The sequence below is a fragment of the Calonectris borealis genome, chromosome 4 (assembly GCF_964195595.1).
Source record: "Calonectris borealis chromosome 4, bCalBor7.hap1.2, whole genome shotgun sequence".
Lineage (NCBI taxonomy): Eukaryota > Metazoa > Chordata > Aves > Procellariiformes > Procellariidae > Calonectris > Calonectris borealis.
In genome coordinates, this window is record NC_134315.1 from 33483952 (window position 1) to 33496761 (window position 12810).

The following is a 12810-nucleotide window of genomic DNA, read 5'->3' on the forward strand; positions in this document are numbered from 1 at the left end:
AAATATGTTTTAATTTTTTGCCAGGTTCCAGAATAACCTAGCTAGTGTTGGAGAGAAGAGTGAAGATCTAGACAGATCAAAGAAATTATTCTTCTCTGGCACCTTCAAGTCCATGAGCCATGTGAGGTGTCGTGGTTTAACCTGGCAGGCAGCCAAATACCACGCAGCCGCTCACTCACTCCCCCCACCCCCAGCGGGACGGGGAGAGAATCGGAAGGGTAAGAGTGAGAAAAACTCGTGGGTTGAGATAAAGACAGTTTAATAGAACAGGGAAAAAAAAGGGAAAATAATAATGATAATGATAGAATATACAAAATGAGTGATGCACAATGCAATTGCTCACCACCCGCGCTGACCGATAACCAAGTAGCGATCGGTACTTCCTGGATCATGCCTACCCTTCATATACTGAGCATGACGTCACATGGTATGGAATACCCCATCAGCCAGCTGGGCTGGCTGTCCTGATTATGTTCCCTCCCATCTTGTGTACCTAGCTCAGTCAGTAGGCATGGGAGCTGTCCTTGGACTAGGAGGGCACTTAGCAACAACTGAAAACATCAGTGTGTTATCAACATTCTCCTCATACTAAATCCAAAACACAGCACTAGGAAGAAATTTAACCCTATCCCAGCCGAAACCAGGACAGAGGTCTTGTTTAAAGGCTTGTGCAGGAAAGCAGTCATCTATCTTCTCCCCTTTTAGTGTGTAGGGAATGATATAAGTACATAAAGTTACCTGAGTATATACAAGTATTTTTTGTCAAGGTTTACGAATGATAAAACTATTTTTGATGTGTTCAAGGATACTGTTATATCGGTAGTGTAAATTACATTTACATGCAGGCATCAGGTGAACAAGGGACAACAGAGGAATGAATGACTAAATTTAAATAGGCTGTAACAACACTTTGAACATTAATTCCATTGTCTTTCTACCATTAATGTAATGGAGTCAGTAATTACATATCTGTGAATGTTTATCAGACACATTTTTAGAGTTAACTATTCTTACAACATACTGCTGAAATGCATTTATTAGTGCAGTTAGTTATACTATTATTCTTAGTGAAACTAAAGACTAAAAAAGAAGACTGTTAAAACAAATTGGAATTTAAGCTACATACATCAGATTGAGAGACTTATGAGGTACTTTACATGCTTTATCAGTGCAACTTTGATTTTTTTATAATGAGTGTTGTCCTGAAATGATTACTTACTAACTAACATTTCGTGGGGATTTGATGCACCTAAGTGAACAAAGCAGAGTCTTCATTAAGGATGGTCATTCAGTCTACATTAGCTGGTTTTGGTAAGATGCACATAAAGGAAACGTGGAAGTCAAGCTACCTCAATAATTTCTATTTGCAACATCATAATTTAAGAAATACTCAACAAAATCTGTAGTTAATTTATCTCCAGTAGCAAATATAGTATCAAATCATTAATTAGAAACTCCTTTATTTCTTTCACTACAAAAACTGTGGAATTTGAGCTACTGGACTGAATTTGAATTTTTCATTGGGAAAGGGGAATGGCTTGATAATAACGAATGCCTCAGCCTTACTAGTAGTCAACAGTAGATTGAGTCCCTGCCTAATTTTTTTGAGGACTTTTCCTAGTACCAGTATCTCGTCTTAGAGGTCTTGATCTCTCCTTTCTAGAGCTGAGGTCTTCCATGTTCACATGTCTAGTAGTATTCAGGAGGGTACCCTCTTACATCAGAAAGAGCTGAAACCTCTTCTGAAATCTGAAAGAAACAAATTGGTAGAGCCAGTGTGTTTCAAATGAAAGGAGGCTAGTTTGGACACTGAAGCGTTGAGTAGTGTGGTTGGGATTTTGTTTTTTGCTTTTTTTAATACCCCTTTATGCCTTAAGTTACCTGTGTGATGTTGTTCTGACTGAAGGCAAAGTAAATGAAAGGAGGTCTAAAGAAGAAACTTAATTCAAAATACATTTTCAGCAATGTAAACCCATCGGAAATATGTTTATATGATACAGACAATCTGATAAAACTTTTGTGAGAACCAGGGAGAAACTTCCCTTTGCCATACTCCAGCTATTTTGCTATGATGCATATTTCCCAGATCAACAAATCTGAATCAACAAGTATTTAAATCTTAATTTTTTTTTTTTGTTTTAAAAATAAGAGGTTTGTCTTGAAAATGTCAGTGGCATCCGTTGGGCAGACAGAGTAAGCAGCATTTAGGAAAATCTGGGTGGGTTTTTGGTTTGTTTTGGTTTTTGTTTTTCTTTTTTTTTGCCAGAGATGTATGATTTTATTTGGGCCAAAAGAAATTTAGAAATTCTGGCCAAGGAAGATTGAGTCAAGTGAGGCAAAATGTGTGTATACAGGGTGGTTGTTACTGTTGTTTATGCTTTATCTTGTAGGCGCTGTGTCTTGGGAGAGTGAATAAATAAAGCTGTATTTTGAGTAGCTAATCTGCTAGTCACACAGTACGAAAGGGAAGGCTTGTAGATGCCAAGCTCTATTGGGTTAAGAAGCAGAGATGAGATATGGGGGATCACTGGGAAGCAATCCCTCATAGGGAATTGCTTCAGGTGCAGATGCCAGAAGCTGAGCCTGCCAGCATCTTCTGTTTCATAACTTGTCACAGTTTGCCTATGTTTTTGACAGGTGGCATAGTTGTTTCATCACATCACTGGAAACTGAGATCTATAATAGATGAACTTTAACTTTATTCTTTTGCTTTGTTCTTGATTCAATGATATGGACAACTGCAAATGGAAAAATCTTTTGCTAGCTATAGGGACAAAAGCAGAATTATTTAGAATTGTTGTCCCAAGCAGCTTATTTCTGTGAGCACTGCTCATCTGCTTAACGGGATTGAGGCCAAAGTACCAGTGACTCTGCCCCTACTCCAGCAACAAAAATAATTTTCATAGGTGATCTCTTTATGTAGAAATCCCTGTCCTAAATAAAGAACTGCTTTCCTTGTTGCATCAGAAAATTTCTGGATTTTCTCAGTTACTTTTTTAAGGGTTATTTAGTTTTGCAAAAATGCTGTTGTGCTATATATTTTCACTTATTACAAAATAGTGTAGGAACAGCAAGTAATATTATAGTTTTGTTTGTTTTACAGATATTAATCATGTTGCTTCCACACGTAGATCATACATGTTCCTTTATTCTGCTTGGGGCATCAGCTAATGAAAATAAATAAATGATACATGGCTGCCTCTTCACCCATTGATTTATATGTTCTCTATGCTTTTATCAGTAGACTGTTACCTGTTCATCCTTTTGTAGTTATTTGCACCAACAAAACTGCAATTTTCTTCGTAAAGGAAAAATTTCCTTTTCTGGATTTATGCTTGTGGGTTGGTTTGTTCCTCTCTTCCCCCCCCCCGCCCCAATGTTTCAACTAAAACAGTTCCTGTGAGTTACCAGCATAAAGCTAGTAAATGCTCAGAGGAATTCTGTAGATGGATTTAAACAAATGTAGGCTCTTTACCTGTATAGACTGTGGAAAGGAGCAGAAAATTAGCAGTCTAGAGCAAAAACGAGATCGTATCTCTCATTTTCTGGACATGAGTAACAACTGTTCATGTCTCTCAGTCATCATAAGATGTGTTTTGTCTAGTGGGTCTAATTTAGCCATCCTCTCCTATTTCCAGGTTTTCTCTGTCAGGAAAGTTTCCCCAGGGTCTGGAAAGAGGCAAGTTAATACAATTTTTGCAAATGTCTAGAATCCTAATGGGGATTCACTTTGGTGACAGTTTATGTATGGTTTGTATGGTTGGATGGTAACTGTTAAAAGAAAAATGCTGGAGGACATGTTCAGTTTCAGTTCCTTCATGGCAAAAATAATTTGGGATAGATCATTGTTTTTTCTGACAGTGCTTTCCTGGGTATTAATAGATTATTATTTTTATTATTATTCCATTAGGGTAATAGGGAAAATTCTACTTTTTGTTTCTAAATGTTTTCTGTCAATTTTTCTTCACTTTTCAACACTGTTCTTTTACACAGGAGAAAATTTTTGACTGGAGGTAGAGCTTATACTCACACCTTTATTCAACAATCTGTTTTTCTTTTTTATACACTTTTATCTTACAAATCTTTAATTTTCTTATAAAAATATCAAAGTTACATTCTGAATTATAAAATGCATTAGGCTGGTCTTCTAGCTTGAGCATTTATTTAAAATATACATTTTTTTTTTCCCCTTTTAACAGACTGGTTAATTTTCTGAGTGTGATGTCTGAAAAGTGGGTGCCTTTTTGATCCAAAGCTTGAGTAGACAGTTATGATGTTTGAAATGTGCTGTATTTTCTGAACGCAGGTACTCAACTTTAACATAAAATGCACAGCTAAAATGGAAACTCATTTAACACTAGATTTATTTCTTTGATTCCATTATTAAATGAGATGAGGAAAAGGTTGATAACTTACTCAGCAGCATATATTGTGCAAGTATTTTATAAATGACAAAACAATACCAGACCTTCATCTATCTGTAAAGTGTTACAAACCAGAAAGCCGTAAAATACAGGACATTCCACAGACTTCATTGTGAATTCTAGAGCTATCAGTCCCAAGGTCTCTTCTATCAATTACTCTGCAAAAGGAGACTTTCTGGAATAAAGTGGACTAAAAAGTGGTAGAATATCTAAGTGCAGTCTGTTACCTAAGAGAAATCTGGCCTATAGCAGAATGTTTCATGATGTACATGATAATCTGCAATTTATTAAATGATAACTTTCTATTTGAAAAAAGTGGATTTCTTCAGAACCCAGTGAAGCAAGTAATAAATTGTACCTAGTGACTTTATGCTCCTGAAGTACTAGCTTGATTACCTAGTGTAGTAAACATTAAGTTAGTTTATTTACTAGCTTTTTACCTAGTGCATTTAGAAAAAGCAAAACAAAAGCTACAAGTGGTTGAGAACATTGTGATGAACTTCACAGTATTGCACAAGAGCTGTGTGAAGGTGACGATATACATGGCTGAATCTGAAGGAAACAAGGCAATTGTTTATTGGCAATAAGCTTCCAAGTAAAACTTTGCATGGGACTTCTCTGGGTAAGACTCTTCTGATATCACTGATTATTTTGTAGAAACAAATTATACAGCAGTAATAGAGCTGGTTTTTTTCTCCCTTGTTTTTTATGTCAAGATTTTGCTTTAATACTCTTAATGATACTTCATGGGTTTCTATTTCTTTTCTCTGAATAAAGTCTGTTCTGAAAAGTCTTTGATTTTCGGTACCAAGTAGGATATTATGCATCCTTCCTGTGTTAATTTAAAAGTTGTGTCTTTTTATTAATTCTCTTCAGTTTATCTTTTTGCTTCAGTTATTAAAGCTTTTGGAAATACGAATACATGTCCTTTTTAGCCCCTTATGTTTTATTGCACATTACCAACCAGAGTGCCTCATGCAAAACTAGTGAACCTTTAGAAATGAACAGAAAGATTTAATCCAGGCACTGCTAATCCAAGGAAATCTTACAAATGAGTAGGCTTCATTTTTCTATAATCTGCTTTATGATTCTTTTTAAAGAAAAGAACTTACATAATATCTTTTTGAAGCAAAACTACCAAAAACATAATATGTCTTTCAGCAGAAGAAAAAATTTAATATTAGTTGATTCATTGGTATTCTCATGATAAACAGAGTTGTAATCTCTCCTTCATATTTGTGATTACAAATCTCAGCTAAATTCTGAGAATAGGAATGAAGACCTAAAAGATTCTTTTTTTTTAAAAAAGGCTTTATAGGGTCAAATAAATGTGGCTATCTCAAAACTGTTCATGATTTACGCTTACCAAAGCTTCTTTTGGACTCAAAACTTCTGATGACCAGCTGTGCCTTATAAGAAGCTCCAAGGGGCATCTTCTGCTAATTTAATGTAATTTTCCTTTATCCCTGTAGTTCACTCTTTTCTTCCCCTCATATATATCTCTCTACTCTTATTTATAGCCTTACTGATTTGTCAAAATATTATAGATGAGCTAATTTTTCTGTTTCATTCTGTTTTTTTAAAAAATTCCTAGAAAAACCACCTCATCTCCTTGCTCGGTTGTTCCTGCACAATATTTGAGTTTTATCCTTGTCTTGCCTGTCTTCATGTTCTCTTTTCTCAGAGCATCCCCATTTCAGTATGTTTTGTTAAGCTAGTTTATTCTTCCATTCCATAGCAGACCCTCATCAGTGTGTATACCCTTTCACTAACTCGTGCATATTTTATCAGAGGTCTCACACCTTCCAGTTTTCCAAACTTTGTTTCTCTTTTGTTTGGTGCTCCCTCTTTATTTTCTGTCGCTGTGTATGTCTGTCCCCCTCTCTGTCCTTCCCACCTTCTTTCAGCACTCAGCTTCTGTACAAGTTGTAATATTCCAGTTTTTCTCCATTCTTTTTTTAGCTCTTTTTTGACATAGGCAGCTTCCACAGTGTCCTTGAGCAGGGAACTGAAGACTTAAAACAAGATGGATTGTTGCATTGATCCTGATACGCTGTAGGTGTAGCAATCTACCTAGAGCACGGTCAGTGCAATCTCACTGAAACCAGGTAACTTGGGAGACTAAAAAGTCTCTGCTGAGCGTGTGTGACATCAGGCTTACTTGATAAAAAAAAAATCTAAATAGATTTTCATAGAAATAGTTAGATGAATGTATTTAACTTGAGGGCTGTCTTCTAATATGTCTCATAGCCTGCTTTTAAATTATTCATGTGATGCAAAGCTTTCATGCGAAAGAAAAGCCACACACAAACAAATTTTGTTTTTCTTATACACTTATAGTTCAGCCAAAGTATTTTGGGGATTTCAATCTTGAAAGCAACTAAAAATGTTGATCTCATAACAGAATGTGCCTAGGTGGGTTTATAAGACAGTGCACTCCTGTCTGTAGCAAAATATAAAACTTATATTAGTTTAAATTCAATATGATACATATTGGTAAGGAAGTTCTGAATGTAATAACTATTCCTCTCTCTTTGTAGCTACATTTTTCTTTCATCTTAATATTTGAGTGACTGGCAATATCCTGCTGTGATTTTTACTAAACAGAATAAATATAATATAATGCTGCATTTTCTAAAGCTTCCAATTTTTAATGAAAGTTAAATCATTGCTGTACTGGTATCTTTTATTTAGACAGTCAGCCTTACTCTACTCGTTTGCCTTCGGTAGCAACCTGTTTGATTTCATTTTATGTATCCTTTCTGTTTAGACCACATTGAATTATTTTTTTAAATACTTAAAATCTACTTGTCTACATAAAGACTAAATTGTGCTTTAAGCTATATAGAGCTTATAGCTATATAGCTATAAGCCCCTAACCCCCTGCTTAAGTCCATAGGAGCTCTGAGGATGCAAAGGCAGAATATAGGTATGAAGTGCTTGAAGTTTAAGCTTAAACACTCCTCATCCTTGTCCTCAATTACAGAATCTTTTGGCTGAGAAGGTGGAACAGCTGATGGAGTGGAGCTCAAGACGCTCGGTCATCCGCATGAATGGAGACAAATTCCGAAGATTTGTGAAGGCTCCACCTCGTAACTACTCTGTGATAGTGATGTTCACTGCTCTTCAGCCACAGCGGCAGTGCTCTGTTTGCAGGTAATTTATACCTTAGTGATCTTTTCATCTTCCTCACCACAGTTTTCAAGTGAACGTTTTAATCAATGTGCAATACACTGAGTAGGATTGTTCTTTGCATGGGATAGATGCTTACTATTTAAGAGAGTCATGTGTTTGTTACAGCATCTTTCTCAACTGCCTTTTAATCTATATGTCAAATTTTAGAAGTCTTCATAGTTTTGGGTTTTATTAAATTACAGTTGAATAAAATGTACACAACTGAGGAAGGCTTTCTCTTTAAGAAATCTGCTTTGCTTTATTATCAGTCGACCATGATCTTTCCAAAGATGTTTTGAGGCAGAAGTGATTCATTACCATTTAATAATATGATACTTCACTGCTTTCTTCAGTTAAGAGATGTCCAAGGCTCTGATGCAGATGTGAGTTACCCTGTGATTTCACAACTTTGGACAGTTCTTACATGCAAGCACCTTTTTTCATGAGAACATGCTTATTGTGGAATACTCTCTGGCACTGCACTTTGATATGTTCTGGTTGCTCCTTTTAGCATATGTATTAGAGTGGCTCTGGTATTCTTCTAAGTTCAAGATCTTTCCCTGCAAGTTCCTAGTTCAGTAAGTTAATCCGAAAATGACTAATGATAGACATGGAAATAGGGTCGAGGGCCTGAAAGGTAGTCATGCACTTAATTGCCTTACTAAATCAGAAACTGAGCTAGTAAAACCTTCTTCAGCCAAAATATGCATTAGAAATTATTGTTTTTAGTAATAGATGGGATTATTGTGCAGGGAGTTCTAAACAGTATTTAAATAGACAGCAAAATACTCTGTAGAACTACGAAATACATAAGCTGTATATGAAGAAATATTATTTCTTGGTTTGAAATAGGTGCACTTTAATCAATACACAAAGCTGGTAAATGTAGCAGCTTGTTAGATATCTTAGGTGTTGGAATGTGACATTTACAATAGAAACCTTAACTTGTGTACTTGTAGTTATATACACTTTTTATTAGATTTTTTTTTTATAGATAAATTTTTTGTCATTGAAGTCAGTTGGTCAATTTTGAGGAGGTGTATATAAATTGCATTCCCATGAGTTCACCTTCCATGTCTGAACTGTGAAGGTGAAGGAGTAGGTACAGAAGCTTTCCACCGTTCTTCAGTCAAAGGAATTTTTTCTTTAAAACTTTCAGCACTTGGTTGCTGTTATTTCTTCTTTGTGTTGCCAGAGTTCAACTTTAGGGGATGAAATAGGAGTTGAAAGCTTACCATATTGTTTTAAATCATTCCTTATTTTCCTACCCAGTAGATAAGCTACAGGAGATGCACCAAGTTCAGCTTTATAAGGGTCAGTGTATTCGTCATTATAATGACCATAGCAAATTCTTTCCCTGTGTTATGTACAGCTCTTTTGTAGGGCATGTGAAAACAACATAAATATTGCCGTTATTAAGGAAGTTAATTTTTTTTTCAACCGTATATTGTTTACTGTACTGAAAAAGAGCTTATAAACTTCATCCTGTAATGTGCCAGGCTAGCCATTTATGTACATAAGCAACTGAAAATCTTTAAGCATAAAATGAAGGAAAAAATCAACATACTGCTTTCAGTTGGGTTTGTTTAAATAAATGTGAAGTTGCGATCCACTTTTTCATGTGAAATAGAAGGAATTTAATGAGGTTGATCGTACTGCACATAAAACCATTATCAGGAAAATCGACGTTTTCAAATCAATGGCTAATTAATGGACAGGAGCACTGAAAGAATATACAGAACTGAAATGCATGCATTACTTTATTGTTAGCTATTCACTAGCCATTTTGCCTAAAGGAAAAATAGATTTTTAACTTAATCTGTAATGTTCTGTGAGGATGCTTTTGTCCAAGATTTAAGTTAACTGTTACTCATCAAAATATTTTCAGAACAATTGCATTCAAAAAAATCAATGTCATATTTCAAACACAAAAAAGTGTCTAGACTGGAATCTTTGACTTTGAATAACTTTGTCACAAGAATTAGTACTTTTTTTTTTCCCTAAAAATTGAGCCTGGTTAGTTTATGCACCACAGGATTATCTAAAAAAAAAAAAAAATTTTGTGTTTTCCCTTTGGTGGCTAGATTTGACATTTCAGTATTTTATCTCTTCTAAATGTCCAGTTTATAAAGAACAGGGGCACATTATTTTCAAAAGGAAAAAAAAGATGTTTGTGTGCTGGTGTTGCATAGAGCTACATCAAATGCTAAGCATGAAAAACACAGCATTATACAAAAAGATAAATAACAGGATGGGGAGCAATGATAGGAAATGTGGTCCTCTTCTGGAGAAGAGCAGTGAAAGCTGATCATCATTAGAGCAGGCCATTGCAGATTTGCACATTTGAGGCCAGAAAAGATCATGTGCATCCTATCTTGTTAAAATAAACTATATTCTTTGTGTATCTGATTTTACATTTGGTTATATTTAGAATGTTTGTTGCTAAAATGACCCCCTGCTTACAGTAAAATCAGTATGACTTTTCTGGCAGGTGTTTTGAATGATTGTGCCACCAACGATGGAGAGGTAGTTTCTTGCATTCAGAAAGTTAGTATCACTTTTGGCACTCTTCAAAGTGAATGCAAAATCAGTCTGGTGATCCAAGTTCTCTACCAGACTAACGACTATTGTGCCTGTCCATTGCTGAAAAGTACTGTAGTTTGGACGTTGTCTAGAAGATATGCAGGAAGGATTTCCCCCACACCACACCAATCCTTTTTAACACCAGAGAAGTTCCAAATTTTGGATGGAACTTGGTTGGGGTGATCTTAGCCAAGTCTTAAAGTGCTTGGAGACATGATATTTCAACATTTAAAAAAAGACTTACCTATCCATATAGCAAAGACCTTCATGTGGAAAGCTGACCAAATTTGTCTTGGAAAATCCAAGGCTTTTCTGTGCCTAGCAAGGACGACATTGTAATATCAATCATGTAAATCACTTAGCAGTTAATGATAGTGAAAGTATATGGAAATAATACCAACTTACTCTTAAAATGCCACATACAAAGAAGTCCCTGGGACTCCAGATATTTGGATTAAACTTTTATATGCAAAAAATATCCTTTCAGTCAAAGGAGCTGATCTTTTTTCTGTAAAACCAAAGCATATTGTGTGTTTTGTACATATTCTCTAGCAAAGGTTACTTAACGTAAGATCTTTTTTTTCCAATGGAATGAGAAGGGTTTCCTTATCATTGCAGGAGATGAATATATAATCTTATGTATCATCTTGAGAAGGATCAATTAGAAAAAAATTTTTTAATGCTTTGTTTGCCAATTTTTTGAAACTTACTTGTTCATCCAATGCTCTGCTTGTTTGTTCCTGATATACGTCATATTGTTGTATTTAATGCTTTCCCTTTACTTAATTTTTCTTGATTTGCTTCTAATTTGTGACGTTGTTCCTTTTCAATATATACTTTTAAAAGTTAGAAATCATATGTCTGCATTACTGATTGGAATTTATTCTGTGCCCAGAACAAAATAGACTGACTTATAGGTGTTTCTAAAAAACAGCTACCAGTTTGTTGTCTTTGAGACAGAGACTGGTTCTGTTAATTAATGAAGTATTATTAATGAAATATTTTCACAAACTGTGGACTGGAAAATATATCCATAGGCTATCTGAATCAATCCAGTCCTAACACATGAAGGCTTCTCTAAACCAGCAGCTCTGTACTACGTGTTAGTAGTGCCTCTACTCATGCCTCTAGAGTGTTTTCCAACAAAATTCTGTCTTTATCCTAAAGCAGAATTTGGAATACAACATTTTCATCTAGCTTTGTGGACAAGCAATTTCCAATTTTCTAGTCCAAAAAACTGTTGAAAGCCATCTGATGCCTTCATAGCTGTGTAAGTGGTAGCATAAATGTCCGTTTTCCTGTTGACACAATTGTTTAGGTTCAATATGACACAGCTGGTATTGAGAGATGAATTAACCATAACAGATTAGATATCCCATGTGCTCTAGAATGTGAAGTCATTGATGGGGGTGGGATGTGTTTCTAACAGTTGAAGATGTGGGTTTTTTTTCCATGCACGTTTGGAAATGCGCTTGATTAAACAGTTTTGGTCCCAGGAAATTAAACTTGCTTAGTCTTAATTGACTTTACATGTTATTACTATTCTTGGTGTACATACTCTGCAACAGCACATTGGAAGCAGATACTCTGATGCACTGTGATGATGAATCAGTTTGGATGAACAGTCAGAAATAATCTAACTCTAAACAGTGACTCCTCAGGATATAAGACCAGCTTCCCTTTTTCCTTTGTGCATAGGTATTTGCTCAACTAGATAGTTTCTCTCTGTTACCCACATCAGTCACACTACTGAAAAAAATTATGTATCTAAGAAGGAGAACAAAAGAACGGTCACTCTGACAACAGCATCTTCACAGAGATGAAGAGGCTGTTTCTCAGCCTGTACTTCGTATTGCATCCAGGCAAATGGTAACTATTAGCCTGACTTGAATGCATTTTTGGGTGAAAATTCTCTTCCAGCTTCTCTGCTGTTCATCTTCTTGTCTCTTGCAATCTGTTCCCCTATTTTATTATCACTACACTTTATTATCACTACAAAGGGATCAGCACCATTTTACCAACCAGACTTCAACGACCCCCCCCCCGCTGCACGTGATTGAGTATTAGTGCTTTGATTTTCAGCTACTGATGGGGTTTAGCTCTAGCCTGCTGAAACCATCACTGTGCTGACTGTTCCTCTGCATCTTTCATTGTTATAATTAACTCGTTCTTTTTTGTTTTTTGCTGTACCACCTAATCACTCCATAAGCAAATTATATGAGGTCTTTTATTTTACTTTCTAAGCTCTGCTTCTCACATCTCGCTGGCAGAAGCAACCATCTCTGCTTTGCACACAGGTGCGTATCAGAGAGGTCGTGTTTGTTGCCAAATGGTTCACATTTTTGTCTGGTTCATTTTTCAAATTCATTGCTGGAGTATTTTCATTTAGAAAGGGATATCTGGGTCAGAGAAATGAAACTGATCACTTGAGATTTTTTTCCCCAACAGCTGAAGCCCATCAACAAAAAGATGCATATCTTGTTTTGTTGTTGTTTTTTTTTTCTTAGAGCAGTGTTCCTTGAAAAGATCAGAGCAGTGTCAGAGGCTAAAGATACTGAGTTTCAGTGGATAGGTGCCACAGGTCAAGTGGTGCCTTGACCTGTGCCACTAGTTTTTTATGTGATAATGG

At 35.7% G+C, this 12810-nt stretch overlaps 1 protein-coding gene across 1 annotated transcript in view; it reads left to right on the plus strand.

Annotated features, from left to right (window-relative positions):
• TUSC3 (tumor suppressor candidate 3) overlaps positions 1-12810 on the plus strand; it is a 146153-nt gene that overhangs the window by 44942 nt on the left and 88401 nt on the right. Inside the window, exon 2 of the mRNA XM_075150562.1 lies at positions 7411-7580. Within this exon, the coding sequence (XP_075006663.1) occupies positions 7411-7580 (170 nt within the window). The remainder of the gene's footprint in view (positions 1-7410; positions 7581-12810) is intronic.